At 47.2% G+C, this 22,139-nt stretch overlaps 1 protein-coding gene across 4 annotated transcripts in view; it reads left to right on the forward strand.

Annotated features, from left to right (window-relative positions):
* Positions 1 to 22,139, forward strand: part of CEP78 (centrosomal protein 78) — a 145,530-nt gene that overhangs the window by 25,389 nt on the left and 98,002 nt on the right. For 3 of the 4 annotated variants that reach the window (XM_075318222.1, XM_075318204.1, XM_075318232.1), the window contains exons 2-4: positions 2,027 to 2,298; positions 4,739 to 4,914; positions 14,390 to 14,462. In XM_075318222.1, coding sequence (XP_075174337.1) covers positions 2,046 to 2,298; positions 4,739 to 4,914; positions 14,390 to 14,462 — 502 coding nt within the window. In that variant the 5' untranslated portion in view covers positions 2,027 to 2,045. Of the gene's footprint in view, positions 1 to 1,549; positions 1,677 to 2,026; positions 2,299 to 4,738; positions 4,915 to 14,389; positions 14,463 to 22,139 lie in introns of all 4 variants that reach the window. The other variant, XM_075318214.1, reaches the window with a different exon arrangement.

Raw genomic sequence — 22,139 nt, forward strand, 5'->3', positions numbered from 1 at the left:
GGGCTGCCAGCAGGTCACAAACTACCTGAGGCCGGAGTGGGAGTATAAGAGTACGGTCAGGGAACTTACATTAGTGGCACCACACCAATGGTAAAATTAAAAAAAATCCCGTTAGAATGGTGCTTTAACCCTTTCCCAACGTGCGTTCTCGACCAAGGACATATTGGATACGTCCTGGCAATCATGTGGACACAGGAGCTGTGCTCGTGCGATCGCCACCAAGACTTCGGCGTTCCTGACAGCCAAGCTCCGGTTCTTACAACCAGGGACGGTCACGGTGCCGTGCCTGGCTATTTAAACCCCTTCATGACCGCAGACAGTAAAGTTACGTCCTATTTTTACGTGACTTAACGACCAGGGACGTAACTTTACTACCCAAAGTTAATTTGATTACCGTGGCTATAGCAACGGCTTTCAAATGATATCCCCTCTTGTTTCTTACAGCAGGGGACCTTTGCTTGACCCCAGGGGGGTGACATCGCCACCCTCCATCGACGATCGTTGTAATTGGCTGTTCAAATCTGAACCGCCAACCATATCAATCGCACTGGTTTCGGCTAAAAAAAATGCCTGAACCAGTGCGATCCTGTGAGATCCTTCTATGAGGTTCTACTGCAGCTGCAACAGATCATAGCTATAGCTCAAACATGGCGCCCCCCCCCCCAGCCCCTGCAGCACTGATTGGAGCGATCGTGCTATGACGCGCGATCGCACCAATCAGCGTGCAGTGGGGCGGTCTGATGTGGAGGTGACCGCCCTCCCCAGGCTTGTGTTGGTCTGGGGAACCTTCCCCCAGCTTGTCTGCGGCGTGAACCGGCTGGTACTTGTAGTACCACGCCACCGCTGCTGATGCAGCCGCCCGATCGCCGCTCCTGCTCCCCGCATTGCGCGCTCCCGTGATGGCCCCTGCCCATTCCAATGTGCGCCCCCGCAATCTGCCCCCCCCCCGGCACGATTTGCCCCCTGCGATCTCTATTCTTCTCCCACTCCGACGTCCCTTACCTGCCGTCACTGGGTCGTCCGACGTCCTCACTGGCCCAATCACATCTGCCTCCATCGCTGGGTCCTTCCTGGGTCTTCTAATGAGCTGTCCAACGTCCTGCCTGCTGCTCCTGTAATAAGCTGTCCATCTTGCTGCCTTCTATTCCTCCTGCAGTTTCTCTGGTCAGTGATCCTTCTGCTAATTCTCTGGGTACTGTGAGTATGTATGTATATATATATATATTTTTTTTTTGTGTATACCCTGTCCGTTTTTACACCTCATCCGTCCGTGCGTCACTCGGGACTTTTTTTTTTGTCCGTATCTTGCATCGTTTTTTTGTACCTCATCCGTGTTTGCGTCCTGCAGCGGCCGAGCGCTGATCAGGGATGCACGTAACGGATCGGCATCTCTGCTCAATTTTCGGCGTGACTTTTTTGTTTTTTTTCCATATCCCTATTGCTTTTTGTATCTCATCCATCCGTGCGTCCTGCAGCGGCCGATCAGTGATGCACATCACTGCACAACATCTGCGTTTGAAAAGTCAAATGGTTCTCCTTCTCTTCTCAGCCCTGCCGTGCGCCAAACAATTACTTTCCACCACATATGGGGTACCTGTGTACCCCAGGATGGAGCAGCGCCCGAAGCCCCAGGACGGAGCAGCACCCGCATCCCCAGGACATCGCTGCCGCCTGCAGTGAGTATCTGGGCCCCCTATGCACCGCTCGCAGCACCACTGTACTTCAGTACCACCCCTGCCTCCTTTGACCGCCCTCCCCCGCTCCACCACCGCTGCCGACCCCCTCCCCTGTAAGACAACACCGGATTATAAAATGGACCCCATATTTGTTTTTGTTTAACCTTTTTTTGTCTCTAAATTTGGGGTGTATCTTATAAAACAAAAAATATGGTACATTACCGCTTGAGAAGCAAGAAGTCAATTGTAAAAACATTATGTTGGTGTTAAAATGAACATTTTCATAAAATTTTAATTCAATGGAGAATTGAAGCTTATGTTTAAACTTTAACTTATTTGTTTTGTTGCAGAAACTAATTTAAATAAAAAATGATTGATTCTGTAAGAATAAGGCGTCATGGGGCCATGGACTTCAGATCACATTATGACTACTTGTGTGTCTTACAAGACTCTGTTCCATTACAAGCAGTAAAAGCCAATCTCCGACGAGGAGTTCTCAGCTTTAATGCAGATAGAGTAAAATTATCCGATTGGCCGCCCATTCTTAATACTCTGAAAATCAACAAGAGCTTGACAAGTGTGGCTATTAAAAGCTGCCATCAACCCGGACTTGGAGAGTCAGGTTGGTGAAATCTGTTTTTAGACTGTTTATAGCAATTAAGTAACATGTTCTTTTTAGTTACTTGGAAATAAATATAACTTAAATTTAGTCCAGTAGCTTTTAGATTCACTTGAATTGTATTTATGTATCTTTACAACTGATGATTTGTACACAAGTCAGACCATTTTCATAAGAATCTTCCAATCCATGCCAGACATAACACCGGGTGAAATAAATATTGAACACGTCTCCAATTTGCTTAGTAAATGTATTTAGAAGAGTGCTATTGACATGAATTTCTCACCAGATGTCTGTAACAACCCATCCGATCTACACAGGCAAATAAATCAAACCATTGATGTTCATAAATTTAAGTTATGTGTAATAATTAGAAATGACAGAAGGAAAAATTATTCAACACATGAAGAAAAAGAGGAGCAATAAGCTATGGAGTTATGAGACCAGCTGAAATCTGTCAATAATTTGAAAGCAATCCTTCCTTTTTGTAAAAAAAATAAATAAAATAACAGCTGGTTCAACTACAAAAAGGAATCTCATTACCAAGATGCCACACAAGAAATATGTCATGATGGGTCAAACCATTGAACTGCCTCAAGACCATCGCAACCTTATTGTTGCAAAATATACTGCTGGCATTGGTTACAGAATAATTTCTAAGCTACTCAACCTTCCCAGGAGCACTGTTGGGGGCCATAATCCGGAAGGGGAAGGAACATAATTTTATCATAAACCAGCTATGACCAGATGCTCCCTGCAAGACTTCAGACAGAGGAGTAAAAAGAATTATCAGAAGAGTTGTCGAAGAGTCAAAGACCACCTGTGGAGGACTACAGAAAGAACTAGATTCAACAGGTACCATTATTTCAAAGAAAACAATAAGTAATAAGTCAACCTCCATGGCCTGTATGCATGCACACCACATAAAATTCCATTGCTGAACAAAAAGCAATTTCAAGCACATTTTAGGCTATGTGCCCACGGGACAACGTACCCGCGGACTTTGTCGCAGGTTTGTCCGCAGGTTTACCACAGCTGGTGCCCTGAATCCGCAGCTATGTGGTAAACGTGGAAGTACCTGCGGAAGTCCCGCCCTCTATCTCCATAGTGGAAAGACATGACATCCGCAGATGCAGTTACGTGCGGCTGCGTAAAATCCGCAGCATTTTCCGCAGCCGCACATACCGTAGAATTGATACAGCACTCCCCAAATCCCATAGGATAACTTGGAGAGTGTCTGTACTTGTGCAAACCTGCGAATTTATGTGGAAAATCCAAATAAATCCACAGGTTTTCCACGGCAAAATCCGCGGGTACGTTGTTCCGTGGACACATAACCTTAACGTTTGCTCAACAATATTTAGACAAGTCTGTGAAATACTGGGAGAATATAATCTGGTCAGAAGGATGCTATAATGCACACTATATTTGAAGGCCAAAGGGCACTGCATAACACTCCAAAAACACCATACCAACAGTGAAGTTTGGAGGTGGGAACATCATGGTGTGGGGCCATTTTTCAGCATGCAGCACTGGCAAACGTCATGTAATTGAAGGAAGGATGAATGGATAAATGTATGGAGACATTCTTGATAAAAATCTGCTGCTATCTACTAGGATGATGAAGAGTGGACATTTCAGCAGGGCAATGATTTCAAACGCAGTCAAGCAAACTCTCAATTAGTTTCAAGGAAAATAAAGCTGCTAAAAAGGCCCAGTCAATCATCTGATCTGAATCCAATAGAAAATGTATGGAAGGAACTAAAGCTCAGAGTTCATAAAAGAAGCCCAGGAACCTTCAGGATTTGAAGAGTTTGTCTTGAAGAATGGACCAAAATCACACCTGAGCAATACATGCGGCTTATGTCTCCCGACAGAAGGTGTTTTGAAGCTGTCATCACCAACAAAGGATTATGTACGAAGTATTAAATAAATTTCAGTAAGCATGCTCAATATTTTTTCCCTCTGTCATTTCTTATTTTAACAAATAATATAATTTATGGACTTCTATGGTTTGATATCTTTGCTTGTGTGGATTGGATGGGCTGTTGTCGTCACCTGGTGAGAAATTCATGTCAATAGCACTTAGAAATACATTTACTTAGAAAATTAGTGACGTGTTCAATACTAATTTCATCCGCTGTATAGCATCACTGTTTAGAAATGTGTCCTATCCAACCCTATCCAAAATATTCTGCAACCCATTAACCATAGCTTGGATGTCGAAGATAAACCTCTGTAGTGTTGCTGAAATGGGGAGAGAGTGATCTGAAAAGCAGACTTGGGTAACGTACATGTCAGTAAAAGTGACATGTTACCCAGTTGACTTTAGTGTCAACTGTTTAATACTTTTTTAAGATTTGTTAGTACATTTTTCCTGTTTTCTGAAAATCATCAGTAAATACAACCCCTCTTATCCTAACTATTCCACGTTGTTTTGCAGAATCTGATAAACATGGAGTCCACTTTCGAAGACGAATTCCACCTATTCGGTCAAAAGACATGACTTTCCAACTGTGTAGGGCACTTGCAGCCTGTTTGACTGTATCAAGTTCCTTAAGAGAGATGGAGCTGCATGGACTTCCTTTAAGGGAAAGAGATTTAATGACCTTAGCAAAGGTAAGTATTAACTGGCTTAACCCCTTCACGACCGGCCGACTTTTCGCTTTCCATTTTTTTTTCACCATTCTTGTTCCAAGAGACGTAACCTTTTTATTATTCAGTCAATATGGTCATGTGAGGGTTCATTTTTTGCGAAACGAGCTGTACTTTTAAATGAAACCATATGTTCTACCATATAGTGTACTGGAAAATGGCAAAAAAATTCCAAATGCAGAAACATTGCAAAAAAAGTGCGATAGCACTATTGTTTTTGAGATATTTTATTCACTGTGTTCACTATATGGTAAAACTGATGTGTGGGTGTGATGCCTCAGGTCAGTGTGAGGTTGTAGACACTAAACATGTATAGGTTTACTTTTATATAAGGGGTTAAAAAAAAATCGGAAGTTTGTCCGAAAAAAGTGGTGCACGCTTTACGCCATATTCCATGACCCGTAGCGTTCTCATTTTTCAGATCTATGGCTCAGTGACGGCTTATTTTTTGCGTCGAGCTGACGTTTTTAAAGGTAACATTTTTGCGCAGATGCTTTTGATCGCCTGTTATTGCATTTTGCGCAAAATTTGTGGCGACCAAAAATTGTAATTTTGGCATTTAAAATTTTTTTGCCGCTACGCCGTTTACTGATCAGATGAATTGATTTTATATTTTGATAGATCGGGCGTTTCTGAATGTGGCGATACCAAATGTGTGTGTATTTTTTATTTTTTTTAACGCTTTAATTTTCAATGGGGCGAAAGGGGGGTGATTGGAACTTTTAGTTTTTTGGGTTTTTTTTTTACATTTTTTAAAACTTTTTTTTTAACTTATTTTGTTATCTTACTAGTCCCCCTAGGGGGGGCTATATGGATCAACAATCCGATCGCTTTGCCATATAGAATACTTGCATTTTTGGCATTTTATTTCTCACGTTTTTCTCATTCATTTTCTAAAATGGTAAAACAAATGACAAGCTGCAGATTAAAAAAAATGCTTTGAAAAATCAAATCTGCAAAAGCAAAATAAACATGTGCTTGAGAGTTCAGAAATTTCATTCACTTTACTACTATTAAAGTGCAGCTTTTTTACCATTGAAAAACCTAGCTTGTGAACAAGCCCTTAGTGTTTCTGTTACAGGCACTCAGCTATTTATGTGCACTTAGGTCTTGATATATTAAGGCTGGAGTTTCGTATGACAGTCATTTGCCCCCTTCACATGTACAGTATGTGTCTCTGGCATCCCTTTTTTTCAGGAATACCACAAATAACCATTATAACCTTATCACGTCTGTGTTTTCACTTGGACCGTGTGTCTGTGAGAACCACATGGAGACATGTTCTTTTTTTTTTTTTTTTTTCCTGCAGCACGGATGACAAGGGCCAATACAAGTTTATGGATCTGTGAAAAACATGTACATCACACCGATGGGATCAGTGTGCCATTCTTATACCATCCGTGTGCCGTACTTGTATAACATTGCAAAATAAAGAAGAAGCTTTGTAGATTCCTTCTTTATCCATCCCTAGTAAACCACAAATGGCACACTGATAGAAAACACTGATGACACCGGTACTGTTTTTTTCCTTTCGTCACGACAGCACCCACGAGAGAGGGATCCGCCCCCTTCAGGACAGGAAACCTACAGATAAAAAAGGGGCAGTCCCCCTCCCTCATCAGTTAGTTTCCTGTCCTGAATGGAGAGGAACCTACAGTACCTGGGTCCGATTGAGTCCGTGCGGTCTCTGTGGGAACGGCGGAGCTCTAGGCCCAGAAGCACGGTCGGTGGAGCTCCCCTCGTGGACTCCGTCCTCCGGTGCGTCTCGTCCTCTTCCCCTTGGTTCGGCTTTGCCTCCGGGGTAATGACGCCGGCACCTGCGCGCGCCTGACTGTGGACGGCAGGGGGGGACCCTGCCGTGTCCGCGCGCTCTCTCTGCTGCCGTGACCCGGAAGTGCACTGGAGCGCTTCCGGGGGAGTGGACCGGGCAGGTTCCTTGTGAAGGCCGTGGATCCCTCCTTCCTGGGCCGGTCGCCGGGTAAGTTGCTGTCGGTACTCGGGGTATTGTACGGCTGTATCGGCCGGCGCCTCTCCCTGTGACATGGGCTGCGCCTCCGGCTGCGCGGTGGGTGCGCTGTGTCCGGGCCGCGTCCCCACTCTATCTCCTCAGTGTTCCGGCTGTGCGAGGAGGATCATCCTGGGCTTTGGGGCTGGATTCTGCCATGCATGGCCGGGGTCCTTGTGGCCTTTGTGTTCACCTGGCTGTATCCTCTGTGGCCTCCGGGCCCGGTAAGGCCTCTGTGGACTCGCCTGCCTCCGGCCTCTGTGGGGCTCCTGTGGCCTCTGTGGACTCTTGCACTCGTGGTCTCTGTGGACTCCTGGCCCTCGTGGCCTCTGTGGACTCCTGACCCTCGTGGCCTCTGTGGACTCCTGGCCCTCGTGGCCTCTGTGGACTCCTGGCCCTCGTGGCTTCTCTTGGACTCCTGGCCCTCGTGGCCTCTCTGGGACTCCTGGCCCTCGTGGCATCTCTGGGACTCCTGGCCCTCGTGGCATCTCTGGGACTCCTGGCCCTCGTGGCATCTCTGGGACTCCTGGCCCTCGTGGCCTTTCTGGGACTCCTGGCCCTCGTGGCCTCTCTGGGACTCCTGGCCCTCGTGGCCTCTGTGGACTCCTGGCTACTGTGGCCTGTGTGGGCTCCTGGCACCTGTGGCCCCTGTAGGCTCCTGGCTCCTGTGGACTCTATGGACTCGTCCCCTGTGGGGTCCTGGTCTCTGTGGGTTCTTGGCCCCTGGGCCTCTGTGTCCTCCTGGTCCCTGTGGCCTTCGGGCCCATGTGCATTCTGTATGTCCGGACCCTTGTGGCCTGTGTATTTTTCACGCCTCTGGACCTCCTTGCCTCTGGGCCTCTGTATCCTCTGGCCCTCCTGTCCTCTGGTCTGGCGTCCTCCTGGCCTCAGGCCTCTGGCCTTCCCGGCCTCTGAGCCTCCTGGCCTTTGCATCTTCTGAGGTTGAGTCTCGGGCCTCTGTGTCTCTCAGCCTCGTGCTTTCTGGCTTGTGCCTCTGTTCCTCTGTGCTGCCTGCCCTTGGTCCTTTGTGTCTCATGGCCTTGGCCCTCTGTGCTGCCAGCCCTTATTGCCTCCTGGCCTGGGGCCGCTGTGCCTCCTGGCCTTGCACGCTGTGCCTCCGGGCCTTGGGCCGTTGTGCCTTCTGGCCTCGGGCCGCTGTGCCTTCTGGCCTCGGGCCGCTGTGCCTTCTGGCCTCGGGCCGCTGTGCCTTCTGGCCTCGGGCCCCTGTGCCTTCTGGCCTCGGGCCGCTGTGCCTTCTGGCCTCGGGCCTCTGTGCCTTCTGGCCTCGGGCCTCTGTGCCTTCTGGCCTCGGGCCTCTGTGCCTTCTTGGTCTCGGGTCTGTGTCCCTCCTGGCCTCGGTGCCTCCTGCCTTCGGGCCTCTGTGTGTACTGTCTCTGTGCCTTGGGCTTCCTGGACACGCGCCTCGATTGCCTCCTGACCTCATGCCTCCTGCCTCGGTGCCTCTGCCGTCTCGGGTTCCTGGTCTCTGTGGCTGCCTGGCCTCTGTGTGTGGCTCCCTGGCCTCTGTGTGGCTCCCTGGCCTCTGTGTGGCTCCCTGGCCTCTGTGTCGCTTCCTGGCCTCGGTATGGCTTCCTGGCCTCTGTGTGGCTTCCTGGCCTCTGTGTGACTTCCTAGCCTCTGTGGGGCTGCCTGGCCTCCGTGTGGCTTCTTGGCCTCTGTGTGGCTTCCTGGCCTCTGTGTGGCTTCCTGGCCTCTGTGTGGCTTCCTGGCCTCTGTGTGGCTTCCTGGCCTCTGTGTGGCTTCCTGGCTTCTGTGTGCCTTCCTGGCTTCTGTGTGGCTTCCTGGCCTCTGTGTGGCTTCCTGGCCTCTGTGTGGCTTCCTGGCTTCTGTGTGCCTTCCTGGCTTCTGTGTGCCTTCCTGGCTTCTGTGTGCCTTCCTGGCCGCTGTGTGCCTTCCTGGCCGCTGTGTGCCTTCCTGGCCGCTGTGTGCCTTCCTGGCCGCTGTGTGCCTTCCTGGCCGCTGTGTGCCTTCTTGGCCTCTGTGTGCCTTCTTGGCCTCTGTGTGCCTTCTTGGCCTCTGTGTGCCTTCTTGGCCTCTGTGTGCCTTCCTGGCCTCTGTGTGCCTTCCGGGCCTCTGTGTGCCTTCCGGGCCTCTGTGTGCCTTCCTGGCCTCTGTGTGCCTTCCTGGCCTCTGTGTGCCTTCCGGGCCTCTGTGTGCCTTCCGGGCCTCTGTGGGCCTTCCTGGCCTCTGTGGGCCTTCCGGGCCTCTGTGTGGCTTCAGGGCCTCTGGGCCTCCTGGCCCCGTGCCTCTGTGCCTTCTGGCTCGGGCCTCTGTGTCTCTTGGCCTCGGTACCTCTTGGCCTTCTGCGCCTCTTGGCTTCCTGGTCGCTGTGCCATCTTGGCCTCTGTGCCTTCTTGGCTTCTGGGCCTCCGGGCCCCGTGCCTCTGTGCCTGCTGCCTCCGGCCTCTGTTCTTCTTGGTCTCTTGTGCCTCTTGGCTCCGTCCTTGTGCCTCTTGGCCTCTGTGCCTCTTGGCCTCTTGGCCTTTGGGCCTCTTGGACTCTGGGCCTTCTGGGCCTCTGTGCCTGCTTGGCCTCTGTGCCTTCTTGGCCTCGGGGCCTTCCTGGTCTCTGTACCTGCTGGCTTGGGCTCCTGGCCCTGTGCCTCCTGGCTCCGACCTCTTGGCCTCGGTACCTCTTGGCCTCGGTGCCTCTTGGCCTCTGTGCCTCGTGGCCTTTGTCGTTTTGGCTCTGGTGCCCCTGTGCCTCTTGGCCTCTGTGCCTCTTGGCCTCTGTGCCTCTTGGCCTTTGTCGTTTTGGCGCTTGTGCCTCTGTGCCTCTTGGTCTCTGTGCCTCTTGCCCTCTGTGCCGTTTGGCCTCTGTGCCTCTTGGCCTCTGTGCCTCTTGGACCTTGTTGTCTTGGCCTTTCTGCCTCTGTGCCTCTTGGCCTCTGTGCCTCTGTGCCTCTTGGCCTCTCTGCCTCTCGGCCTCTGTACCTCTTGGCCCTTGTGCCGCGTTGCCTCTTGACTCTTGGCCTCCGCTCCGTGCCTCTGTGCTTCTTGGCCTCAGTGCCTCTTCGCTTCTCTGCCTCTTGGTCTCTGGGCCTCTTGGCCTCTGGCCCTCTGGGGTCTGGGCCTCCTGCCCTTTGGGCCTCTTGGCCTCCGGGTCTCCGGGCCTCGGTGCCTCTGTGCCTCGGTGCCTCTGGGCCTCTTGGCCTCTGGCCCTCTTGGACTCTGGGCCTCCTGGCCCTTGGGCCTCTTGGCCTCCGGGCCTCTGTGCCTCTGTGCTTCTGTGCCTCTGTGCCTCTGTGCCTCCGTGCCTCTGTGCCTCGGTGCCTGTGCCTCTTGGCCTCTGGGCCTCTTGGCCTCTTGGTTTCGGGGCCTCTGTGCCTCTTGTCCTCTGTGCCTCTTGTCCTCTGTGCCTCTTGTCCTCTGTGCCTCTTGTCCTCTGTGCCTCTTGTCCTCTGTGCCTCTTGGTTTCTGGGCCTCTTGGGCTCTGTGCCTCTTGGGCTCTGTGCCTCTTGGGCTCTGTGCCTCTTGGACGCTGTGCTTCTTGCCCGCTGTGCCTCTTGGTCTATGTGCCTCTCGGTCTCTGGGCCTCTGTCCCTCTTGGGCTCGGGGCCTCCTGGGGTCTGGGACTCTTGGGCTCGGGGCCTCGGGGCCTCTTGGCGTCTGTACCTCTGTGCCTCTTGGCGTCTGTGCCTCTGTACCTCTGGACCTCTGTGCTCGGGGCCTCCTGGTCGTGTGGGCCTGTGTTCTCGTCCTGCGTCTCTAGGCCTTGCGCTTTTGTGCTTGCTTCTGGCGGCGTTCCTGCCTTGCGCCCTGCCGCCTTGCGCCTCCCGGGCCTTCCGCCTGGCCTGGCGCCTTGGGCGTCCTGCTTCGCATCTGCGTCTCTTCTCCTCCTCGTCCGTTCCGGTGCTGTCTCTTGGTCGACCTTGCTTCTGCGAGGCGTGTTCGCGCCTGTCCGGCCCTGTCCATTGGCCCTTCCTGCTTTGGTCGCTCGGTCGGCCCCTTGGCGGGGGGTTTGGGTCTTTGTTCTGTTGTTCTTTGTCTTTCAGGATTCCGGCTGTGGCCCTCGCGTGGCGTGCTGTGCCTTGTCCTGATGGCTGTGGAATGCTGTTCCCTTATCGCCTGTGCTGCAGCAGGTTCCCCTGGCCTCCTCGGTGGCGGATCCTTCTCCTGGGTGGTTGCCTCCTCCTTGGCTGGATGTGGCCTGTGTCTCCTTCGATGGTATTGTACGGCTGTGTCCTGATCCTCTCCGTCCGCCTTTCCGGTCTGTGCCGGCTGGCCTGTGTTCTTCCGCTGTCTTCCGTTGGAGGCTTGGCCCTTCGTGTGGTTTTTCCCTCCCTCTGAGTGTAATCTCTCTAAGTCTCTCGTGGGTGCTGTCGTGACGAAAGGAAAAGAGTACATTACTTACCGGTAATGGGATTTTCCTGAGTCCACGACAGCACCCTTTACACCCCTTCCCTTTCTTGTTTGTTTGTCACCATTTGGTGTCCTGGGGTCTGTTTTTTTTTGTCTATTCATTCATTGGCAGTTCCTCTCCCGGTTCTCTGCAACCAACTGATGAGGGAGGGGGACTGTCCCTTTTTTATCTGTAGGTTTCCTGTCCTGAAGGGGGCGGATCCCTCTCTCGTGGGTGCTGTCGTGGACTCAGGAAAATCCCATTACCGGTAAGTAATGTACTCTTTTTTTTTTTTTTTTTCTTCACATACGTGTCTCATGAAGAGGGCCTTAAAGCCTTGACAACATCCACAGTATATGTACAGCACTGCAGGAAGTGCATTCCCACAAACCGCCTTACATGTATGGCGCTGCAAGTTACGGTCACTGCGCGATTTAGCTCTTTCATCAGACCATCCCTGCATCTCGTCACGAGGGGCTTTACTCCCCCCTGTGTTGGTGGTTACGATCATTGACAGGTCAGTTCTAACCTGCCAATCACAGTATTCTAACAATAAAGTAAAACAAAACAAAAAATCCATGTGGCATGCTGTGATTGGTGCACCAATCACAGTAGTCAAAATAGATGGCACCAATCACAGTAGTCAAATTGGATGGGGTGATCACAATGTCACTGTGCAAAAATCAGAGAGCCTTCCCTAACTCGCTAATTGGACAGCTGCTGAAAATAGGTTAGAGCAGAGCCCAATGTAGCGACAACGTGCTGGTGATGAAGTATAACAAGAAGGATGTCCTTATCTTGACTACAATACATCGTGACAACAGCTCCCTTGTCACTGTCCAAGGTACCACAGCAGAAGTCCCAAAGCCAAATTATATCCTGGATTATAATAGGTTCAGGGGAGGTGAAGATCTCTCCAATTACAACCTTAAACCATACAATGCCATGCGAAATGCAAAAGTATGGTATAAAAAGATGACCCTGTACAATGATTTTGTGATGTTTCGACTCGAAGTGCATTCAATACGGGGGTCCTTCCTTCTTTTTCAGGAGGCAGTCATCAAGACCCTGATGTTTGGCAGTCAGGAAGGTGAAGGTCCCGTTCCTTATGAAATTGATGGTGCCCGTTTTGTACCAGGGCAACATTTTCCCAGTGAGCTTCCCCAAACTGTGAGAAAAGGAAAAACGCAGAAAAGGTGCAGAGTATGCTCCAAGAGGGGAATACAAAAGGACACAATTTATTATTGTGAAACGTTCCCTGAGAGACCAGGCCTTTCGTTATGGATTACTTCAAAGCATACCAAACGTTGACGAACTGATACATTTTCGTTTAACCCTGTTAACACCGCGCTTTTATAGTCTAATGTTCTCCACATAACCTACTCATACTACCACATTATTAATTCTTACACCTGCAAAAACCAAAAGCATTGTTATCATTACTATCCCTCTAGGTAATTCCAAGAGGGGTGTAGTTTCCAAAATTGGGTCACTTGTGGGGGTTTTCACTGTTTAGGCACATCAGGGCCTCTGCAAACACAACATAGCATCTGCAGACCATTCCGTCAAAGTCTGCTCTCCAAAACTTCACTCCTTCCTTTCAGAGCTCGGCAGTGTGTCCAAACAGTAGTTTCCCACGACATATGAAGCATTAGTGTACCCAGGAAAATTTACACAGAAAATTGTATGGTCCAATTTTCTTTGTTACCTTTGTGAAAATGCAAAATTTGGGTCTAAAGAAACATTTTTGTGGGAAAAAGTTTAATTTTCATTTTTTCCTTCCACTTTGCTTTAATTCCTGTGATGCACCCAAAGGGTTAATAAACTTCTGGGATGTAGTTTTGAGTACTTTGAGGGGTGCAGTTTTTAGAATGGTGTCACTTTGGGGTATTTTCTGTAATCTAGGCCACTTAGTCACTTCAAATGTGATATGGTCCCTGAAAAAATATTCTTATAAATTTTGTTGGAAAAATGAGAAATTGACAAAAAAATTGTTTACAAAATAGTGCTGATATAAATTAGACAAGTGGGAAATGTTGTTTATTAACTATTTTGTGTGACATAACTCTCTGGTTTAAGGGCATAAAAATTTAGAGTTTGAAAATTGCGAAATTTTCACCAAAATTCTGGTATTTTCACAAATAATTGCAAAAATATTTACCTAGATTCACCAGTAAATATTAGAATCACTGAGATCCGTTGAAATGCCCCAGAGTTACCACCTCCTAAAGTGACACTGGTCAGAATTGAAAAAAAAAATGGTCTGTCAGGAAGGTGAAAGGGGCTAATGAGATCTGAGAAGAAATAGGATTCGACTAGTGATGAACGAGCACTACAATGCTCAGGTGGTCGGTACTCCTTAAGAGTAGATGGATGCTCAGATGGGCATGGCTCGAGTATAATGAAAGTCAATGGGGAACTCCAACATTTTTGCAGGTTATTTACTCGGGTTCTCAAGTCACCCCCATCCGAGCATCCAACTGCTCATTACCAGTAAAGACCTCCCGTGCATGGTAGGGCCTTAGTGTTCAGCCTTGTGGTCCACAGCTTGTTGCTGTAAGTGGTCGCTGATAAGCTAATGGTTCCAGCACCTGACATATAGTTTCTATAAAGTTATTGAACTACCACTGTTAAAGACCAGCACCATGTCATTTCACTGGCCACCTCCACACTTTGCTGCTTGTAATGTTGTTTCCTTCCCTGAGCGACGATATGATTGCTGCATGCATACGGAGGCGTTGCGTCTGCCAGAAAGAGAGTTGCTGTAGTAGATTGTCTCTTCTTTCTGGCTTATGGAAATTGGTCCTCTAAAGGCTCTAATATGGCAAATGGACAGATGTTTTCTTCATGAGACAAAGTATAATTCGTTGTTCACTTAGACCAAATATCACAAAAGTGTAGGAGTACTTATATACAGTACATTGGCTTGTTGCATTTCTTATTCTTACAAGCTAGAATCAAACTAGATCTAAAAGTCTTTATTAGGTTTATACAAGTTTTGTTCAATAACAAGTTAATTGTACTTCTATCTGTATATAACCAGCTTGTGTTTTCTTTTTTTTATTTCTTAAGGGCTTAGCTGCGTCCTCATCATTGGAGAGCTTGGCTTTACCATATTGTTCATGTGGAGATGAAGGCCTTAAAAGTAAGCTCCTAGTCATTCTGTATATCTTTTCCCTATGTAAAGGCAGCACATTGTACTTCAGTAAAAATTAAGTAGTAGTCATTTATTACTCACTTTTAGTTTGCCATATTTCTTAGTCTATTTTATTAATAACCTGAAGAAATTCCTCTTATGATAATTAACAGCTTTAGGCATTTTGGTATACACATTTAGTCTATGGGCTGTATATGTTTCCAGTGCATATGATCAGTTAGTCTATAGACCTGCTAAAATAGTATTTATACCGTATTTTTCATTTTATAAGACGCATTGGTTTATAAGACGCACCCCAAATTTGAAGCAGGAAAATATGAAACAAATAATTTTTACTGTTAAAATTAGGGTCCATCTTATAATCCTGGTACCTCTTATATTAACTCCACTTGGGGGGAGCGGCAGTGGTGTAGTGGTTCAGGAAGGTCATAGTAGGCAGGGTAGGTAATGCTGCGAGCTTGAAGGAGGGGGTGTCGCGGCTCAAGAGGGTCAGTGAGTGAAGGGTCGGCGATACTGCGGGCCCGTGGGGTGTCACGGCGGCGGGTCACTTGGATCTGCCAGTGGGCTTGGACGAGGAGGTGTCACAGCTCAAGAGGGTCAGTGTGCAGCAGTGAAGGGTCAGCAATACTGCGGGCTCGTGGGGTGTCGCGGCGGTGAGCACCATTGATCTAGCAGCGGACTGCGGGCTCCATTGAATCGCCGGCTGTTGATGCGATGGACTTCAAGACGAGGACGTCACGGAGGCGGTGCGTGTGCAGATTGGCCTCCGTGGTCATTTTCTTGCAGTCCATCGCGTCAACCGACGGCGATTCAAAGCAGCCTCCAGATCAATGACGCCCGCTTCAGCGACACCCCACAAGCCCGCAGTATCACCGACCTTCTGCTGCTGCACTCCGGCCCTTTTGAGCCGAAGCACCCCTTTGTCTGAGCCCGCCGGCAGATCAATGGCGCCCCCCACAAGCCCGCAGTATCGCCAACCCTCCGTTCCCCCAGACTGATCCTCCTGAGCTGCTCCACTGCAGTGACACTGCCGCCCCGGTAAGCCATATGTGGTTTGTAAGATACGCCCCTATTTTTCTCCGAGTTTTAGGGGGGAAAAAGTGCATTTTACAAATTGGAAAATATGGTATTTATGTCAATAGGGGTTTTACGTTTGACCCACATTCTGACTTGTTTCCACTTTAATTTTGTCTTGTTTTGATTTTCATTTTCACTTGTTTCCATTTTCATTTTGTGTGTGTCTTCAAATCCAGGCCTCCATTGGTTAAAACATTTGATTTCCTTTGATGATTTTTGTGTGATTTTGTTGTCAGCACATTCCGCTTTGTACAGAACAAAGTATTCAATGAGAATATTTCATTCATTCAGATCCAGGATGTGATATTTCAGTGTTACCTTTAATTTATTGAGCAGTGTAGAATGATAGAGAGGGAAGCATATTGAATGCTGTCGATAGCATGTGGAAAACATGTGAAAGGGACCTTAGAGGAAGTCATGTTAACTATAGAAAGGCTCAAACTCAATACTGATTCCTGGTTGGATCTGTTAGTATGTACGACGCTGTCTCTGTTATCAACTGTCAAGCTGTTTCTTTAGTGACACTTGATGTTATACTTATCAGGAAAAAATGGAAATATTCAGATGGCAAAAGCAATAGACAGTGAGTCATTTATTCCCAGCAGAATTTACTTTATTGACTTGCTGCTTTTTTTTTTGGGTGTCTTATTTCTACAATATTCTTGGTTACTATGGAGATAAGAAGAGTTTAAATTTATGAATCAATGAATTAATGAAAATTCAATGTAGCACATTGTAGCTCTTTATATCACAGCTGTTTCCGATTTTTGCATGCCTTACGTTCTGACTATAAATCAGGGACGCACACCGAGGGCCACAGTCACATGTTAAATAGCTCTAAAGGGTTGCAGTAAAAATTAGGCTCCATGCACACACTGAAGTTTTTTCTGCAACCAAAACTGCACCTTGTCAGAGAGAGCCTGGAAATGTAAAAAACAAAAAAGCGCTTGTAATGTAGGTGCGTTTTTGGTGCATTTTGTTATTGTGTTTGTTTTTTAAAGGAGAAACAAAATATGATAGCATAGGATAATGGATAGATAGAAAAAAATAGAAAAGATAGCTAGATGGATGGATAGATAGATAATAAGAACAAATAGATTAGCTAATAAGAAAGAACAGAATACATAGAAATAACAGAATAGCTTGATAGAAAGCTAGCCAACTTGGCTAGCTATTTGGTTTTTTTTTTTGTTTTTTTTATTTTTTGGGGGTAAAAAAAATGATGTGGGGTCCCCCCCTTTTTCATATCCAGCACAGGAACAGTAGTAGCTGCAGGCTGCAACCCTCAACTATTTGCTGTACCTTGGCTGGTTTAATAAAAAATAGAGGGGATACCATGGTTTTTTTTTTTTATTTGATTTATTTAAAAAAAACCCAAAAACGTTGGGTTTCCCCATTTTTCTAATACCAGCCAAGGTGCAGCAGACAACTGGGGGCTAATATTTTTAGGGTGGGAAGGGCTATCGTTATTTGGCTCTTTCCAGCCTAACAATAGCAGCTCACAGCTGCCCCAGAAGTGGCACATCCATAAGATGCGCCAATTCTGGCGCTGGACCCAGCTCTTCCCGATTTGCCCTGGTGCGGTGGCAAGCGGGGTAATAAGGGGTTAATGGCAGCCCATAGCGACCACTAAGCCCTAAGTTAGTGATATCAGGCGTCTGAGACATCCTGTATCACTAATCTGTAGGTGAAAGTAAACAACCACAAACAGCCAAAAAGCCTTTTTATTTCAAATAAAATGCCCCCTCTTTCACCACTTTATAAACCCCCAAACACCCCTCCAGGTCTGTAGTAATCAATACGAGGTCTCACGGCAATTCAGCTCTGCTACATCCCTGTCCTCTCACAGCGCTTGGCTATACAGCATGACTGCCAGGTGTGAGTGCAGACCGAGCCGCAGCGATCAGAATGAACTGGAGTGAACCCCTGACGTCACGGCTACGGGTCCCACAGTACAGCGTGACGTCACGGGTTCACTGCTGTCAGGGTCAGGCCGCTACTGAAGTGTACTGTACTGTACGATGTAGACACGCCCACAGGTGGCTGTGATTGGTTGCAGTCAGACAGCTGTCACTCAGCATGGGGGCACGTCTGATTGCAACCAATCACAGACTGGGGAGGAGTGAATTTGTATGAGGCTAATGAGCTGGTCCGGAAGAAGATGAGAGGCTGCGGGAGCAGTGTGACAACCGATGATCGGTGAGTATGTAGTGCTTGGAGAGAGAGAGAGACACATGACATGCCAAAGTCACTCCAGCATTGATTTTGTTATTCTGGAACTAAGTTGGTGAGCTGAGTTTTTGTTGACAAAACCATGGGTAAAACGCACGGAAAATGCACCAATTTGATAGCATGCGTTTTTCCTTGCATTTTTTGTATGCCCTCATTGATTTCAATGGGTGTCAACTGTTTACAAAAACGCAAGAAAGAATTAACATGCTGCTTCCTTTTTGTCACAAACGTTTATAAAAAAAACAACAAAAAAACCTGCTGACAAACTGCAACGTGCGCACAGCAAATGTTACTTCTCATAGACTTTGCTGGGAAGTCAAATGTCAGAAAGTTCTCGCAACAAAACTCCACCAAAAAACGTGACAAAAACCTCAGTGTGTGCATGTAGCCTAATTCCATCTGAGGCTTTTATGCATATGTAAATTAATTGCTATAAGTGCCTGATAGTGGTCCATAAAGTTGAACCTGCACCTATTGGAATAATATGCATTTAGGAGGGGGGATGACCAGGTGTGAATGTGGCTCTTCCCATTGGAAATTTTAATGCTATAAACTACAATATAGAGAGGCCCAAGCGTAGCAGGTTATTTGGAATACTCACAGACAGACAGGTACTCTAGTCTCCTAAAATGTATGGAGACACAAGGATTACTGTGTGCCATCCTGCTTCTTTTTTTATGGAAACTACTAGCTGTCCATTCTTGCATAAGCAATGCTTGCATTTTGCCAGAATTTGTTGGTTTTTGTTTGTCCACCCGTCTCTTGATGATTGCCCACAAGTTCTCAATGGGATTAAGATCTGGTGAGTTTCCAGGCCATGGACCCAAAATCTCTGTTTTGTTCCATGAGCCATTTTGTGATCACCTTTGCTTTCTGGCAAGGTGCTCCATCATGCTGGAAAAGGCATTGTTGGGCGACAAACTGCTCTTGGACAGTTGGGAGAAGTTGCTCTTGGAGGACATTCTGGTACCATTCTTTATTCATGGCTGTGTTTTTAGGCAAGACTGTGAGTGAGCCGATTCCCTTGGCTGAGAAGCAACCCCACACATTAATCGTTTCAGGATGCTTAACAGTTGGCATGAGACAAGACTGGTGATAGCGCTCACCTCTTCTTCTCCTAATAAGCTGTTTTCCAGATGTCCCAAACAATCGAAAAGGCGATTCATCTGAGAAATTGACTTTACCCCAGTCGTCAGCAGTCCACTCCCTGTACCTTTTGCAGAATATCAGTCAGTCCCTGATGTTTTTTCTGGAGAGAAGTGGCTTCTTTGTTGCCCTCCTTGAAACCAGGCCTTGCTCAAGCAGTCTCCGCCTCACAGTGCGTACAGAAGCACTCACACCAGCCTGCTGCCATTGCTGAGCTAGCTCGGCACTGCTGGTAGTCCGATCCTGCAGCTGAAACAGTTTTAAGATACGGTCCTGGCGTTTGCTGGTCCTTCTTGGGCGCCCTGGAGCCTTTTTGGCAACAATGGAAGCTCTCTCCTTGAAGTTCTTGATGATGCGATAGATTGTTGACTGAGGTGCAATCTTTGTAGCTGTGATACTCTTCCCTGTTAGGCCATTTTTGTGCAGAGCAATGATGACTGCCCGTGTTTCTTTAGAGATAACCATGGTTAACTGAAGAGAAACAATGATACCAAGCACCAGCCTCCTTTTTAAAGTGTCCAGTGGTGTCATTCTTACTTAATCATGACTGATTGATCGCCAGCCCTGTCCTCCTCAACACCCACACCTGTGTTAATGGAACAATCACTAAAACAATGTTAGCTGCTCCTTTTAAGGCAGGAATGCAATGATGTTGAAATGTGTTTTGGGGTTAAAGTTCATTTTCTTAGCCAATATTGACTTTGCAAGTAATTGCTGTTAAGCTGATCACTCTTTATGACATTCTGGAGTATATGCAAATTGCCATTAGAAAAACTTACGCAGTAGACTTTGTAAAAATTAATATTTGTAGCATTCTCAAAACGTTTGGCCATGACTGTACACTCACCTCTGCAATTACTCTTATACATGTTCTGATGCCTCTTTCTCCCTAGATAAGAATCATTTCCTGTATTGAGGTCCATTTACATAGGGAATGAGCATTTGTAGCGAAGCTTGTTCCCTATTTGCTAGGCAGACATTCACTCTACAAACAAGCAAAACCTTCACTTATTGGGTGCAATGATTTTAAGTAGACTTATAAATCCTCATTCTCAGCAGCACAAAACCCCATGTACAGTAGATAGGTGTGTAATATAATGCTGATTACACTATATTCTATGTGCACAGAACCAGTTGTATCAACCCCTTCACGACCTTGGACGGATCTATCCGTCAAGGATCGTGTCCCGTTAAGCCCCGCCCCCTGCCGCGGGCAGGCGGCGGTGGTCGGCACACATATCAGCTGTTTTCAACAGCTGACATGTGTGCCTGCATGTTGCGAGTGGAATCGCTGCCACTCACAACATTTAACCCCTTAAATCTCGCTGCCAAAGTCTGGCAGCGAGATCTATTTGCGCGCGGCCATGTTTTTTACTTACCGCCGCCCCCACCGGAAGTCACGTGAGTGATCACGTGACGTTCAGTGGTTGCCATCGTAGCACAGGGTCATGTGATCACGCCTGCAGCTACGAAGTTTCACTTTCATTTTTCCTCGGCACAGAGCAGAGGGAAACCGGAAGTGACTGAATCTGCTGTTTACAGCTGTATAGCTGTGATCAGCAGATAGATAAGAGCGATCGGATTGCTGATCGCTATAGCCCCCTAGGGGGACTAGTAAAATAAAAAAAAAAAGTGAAAAAAAAGTTTTAAAAAATATAAAAAAAAACAAAAAACCTAAAAGTTAAAATCACCCCCCTTTCACCCCATTGAAAATTAAAGGGTTAAAAAATAAAATATACACATATTTGGTATCGCCGCGTTCAGAAATGCCCGATCTATCAAAATATAAAATCAATTAATCTGATTGGTAAACGGCGTAGTGGCAAAAAAATTCCAAACGCCAAAATTACGTTTTTTGGTCGCCGCATGTTTTATGCAAAATGCAATAACAGGCTCTCAAAACGTAGCATCTGCGCAAAAATGGTACCATTAAAAATGTTAGCTCAAGACGCAAAAAATAAGTCGTCACTGAGCCATAGATCCCGAAAAATGAGAACGCTACGTGTTTCGGAAAATGGCGTAAAACGTACGCCACTTTTATTGGACAAACTTGTGAATTTTTTTTAACCCCTTAGATACAAGTAAACCTATACATGTTTGGTGTCTACAAACTCGCACCGACCTGAGGCATCACATAGATACATTAGTTTTACCATATAGTGAACACGGTGAATAAAACATCCCAAAAACTATTGTGCGATCACACTTTTTTTGCAGTTTTTCCACACTTGGAATTTTTTTGCTGTTTTCCAGTACAATATATAGTAAAAAATATGGTTTCATTTAAAAGTACAACTCGTCCCGCAAAAAACAAGCCCTTATATGGCAAGATTGACGGAATAATAAAAAAGTTACGGCTCTCGGAAGAAAAGGAGCAAAAACGGAATGTGCCCGGGGGCTGAAGGGGTTAACTATTGTTATGTGTGCATACAACTCTGGTCAGCTTGTCTACAGGCCAGTAGTCCACCGCCGATAGCTTTGCTTGTCGATGATTGGTGGTTGTTTAAAGGGAACCTGTCACCATTTTTTTTGGCCTATAAGCTGCGCCCATCAACAGTGGGCTCTTATATACAGCATTCTAACATGCTGTATATAAGAGCCCAGACCGCTGTGTAAAACAATAAAAACACTTTATAATACTCAACGGTTGCGCTGCAGTGGATTCTAGTCAGATGGGTGTCTCTGTTCTTTGGTGCCGCCACCTCCTCTTTTGGCCATCTTCGTCCTCCTTGTGAAGCTTGTGTGCATGACACATCCTACATCATACACACTCGCCAGTCCCGCGCAGGTGCACTGCAATGCTTTGATCTACCTTGCTCAGGACTGATCAAAGTGCGCTGTGCAGGACCTCAATGCTGGCGCGTGTGCATGACGTAGGATGCGTCATGCACCGTGGCTACAGAAGAAAGACAACAAAGATGGTTGAAAGAGGCGGCGCCAGCATCGGACAATGGAGATACCTATCTGACTAGAATCTACCGCAGTTAGACTATTAGGTGAGTATTATAAAGTGTTTTTTATGTTTTACACAGTGGCCTGGGCTTTTATATACAGCATGTTAGAATGCTGTATATAAGAGCCCACCGGTGGTGGCCGCCACTTATAGGCCGAAAAACTGGTGACAGGTTCCCTTTAAGGGCCTTTATCCACAGTTGTAAATATGCCATTAGTAGAGTTGAGCGAGTACCTAACTATTTGTACTCGCTATAC

The sequence above is a fragment of the Anomaloglossus baeobatrachus genome, chromosome 1 (genome assembly GCF_048569485.1).
Source record: "Anomaloglossus baeobatrachus isolate aAnoBae1 chromosome 1, aAnoBae1.hap1, whole genome shotgun sequence".
NCBI classification, from domain to species: Eukaryota; Metazoa; Chordata; class Amphibia; order Anura; family Aromobatidae; genus Anomaloglossus; species Anomaloglossus baeobatrachus.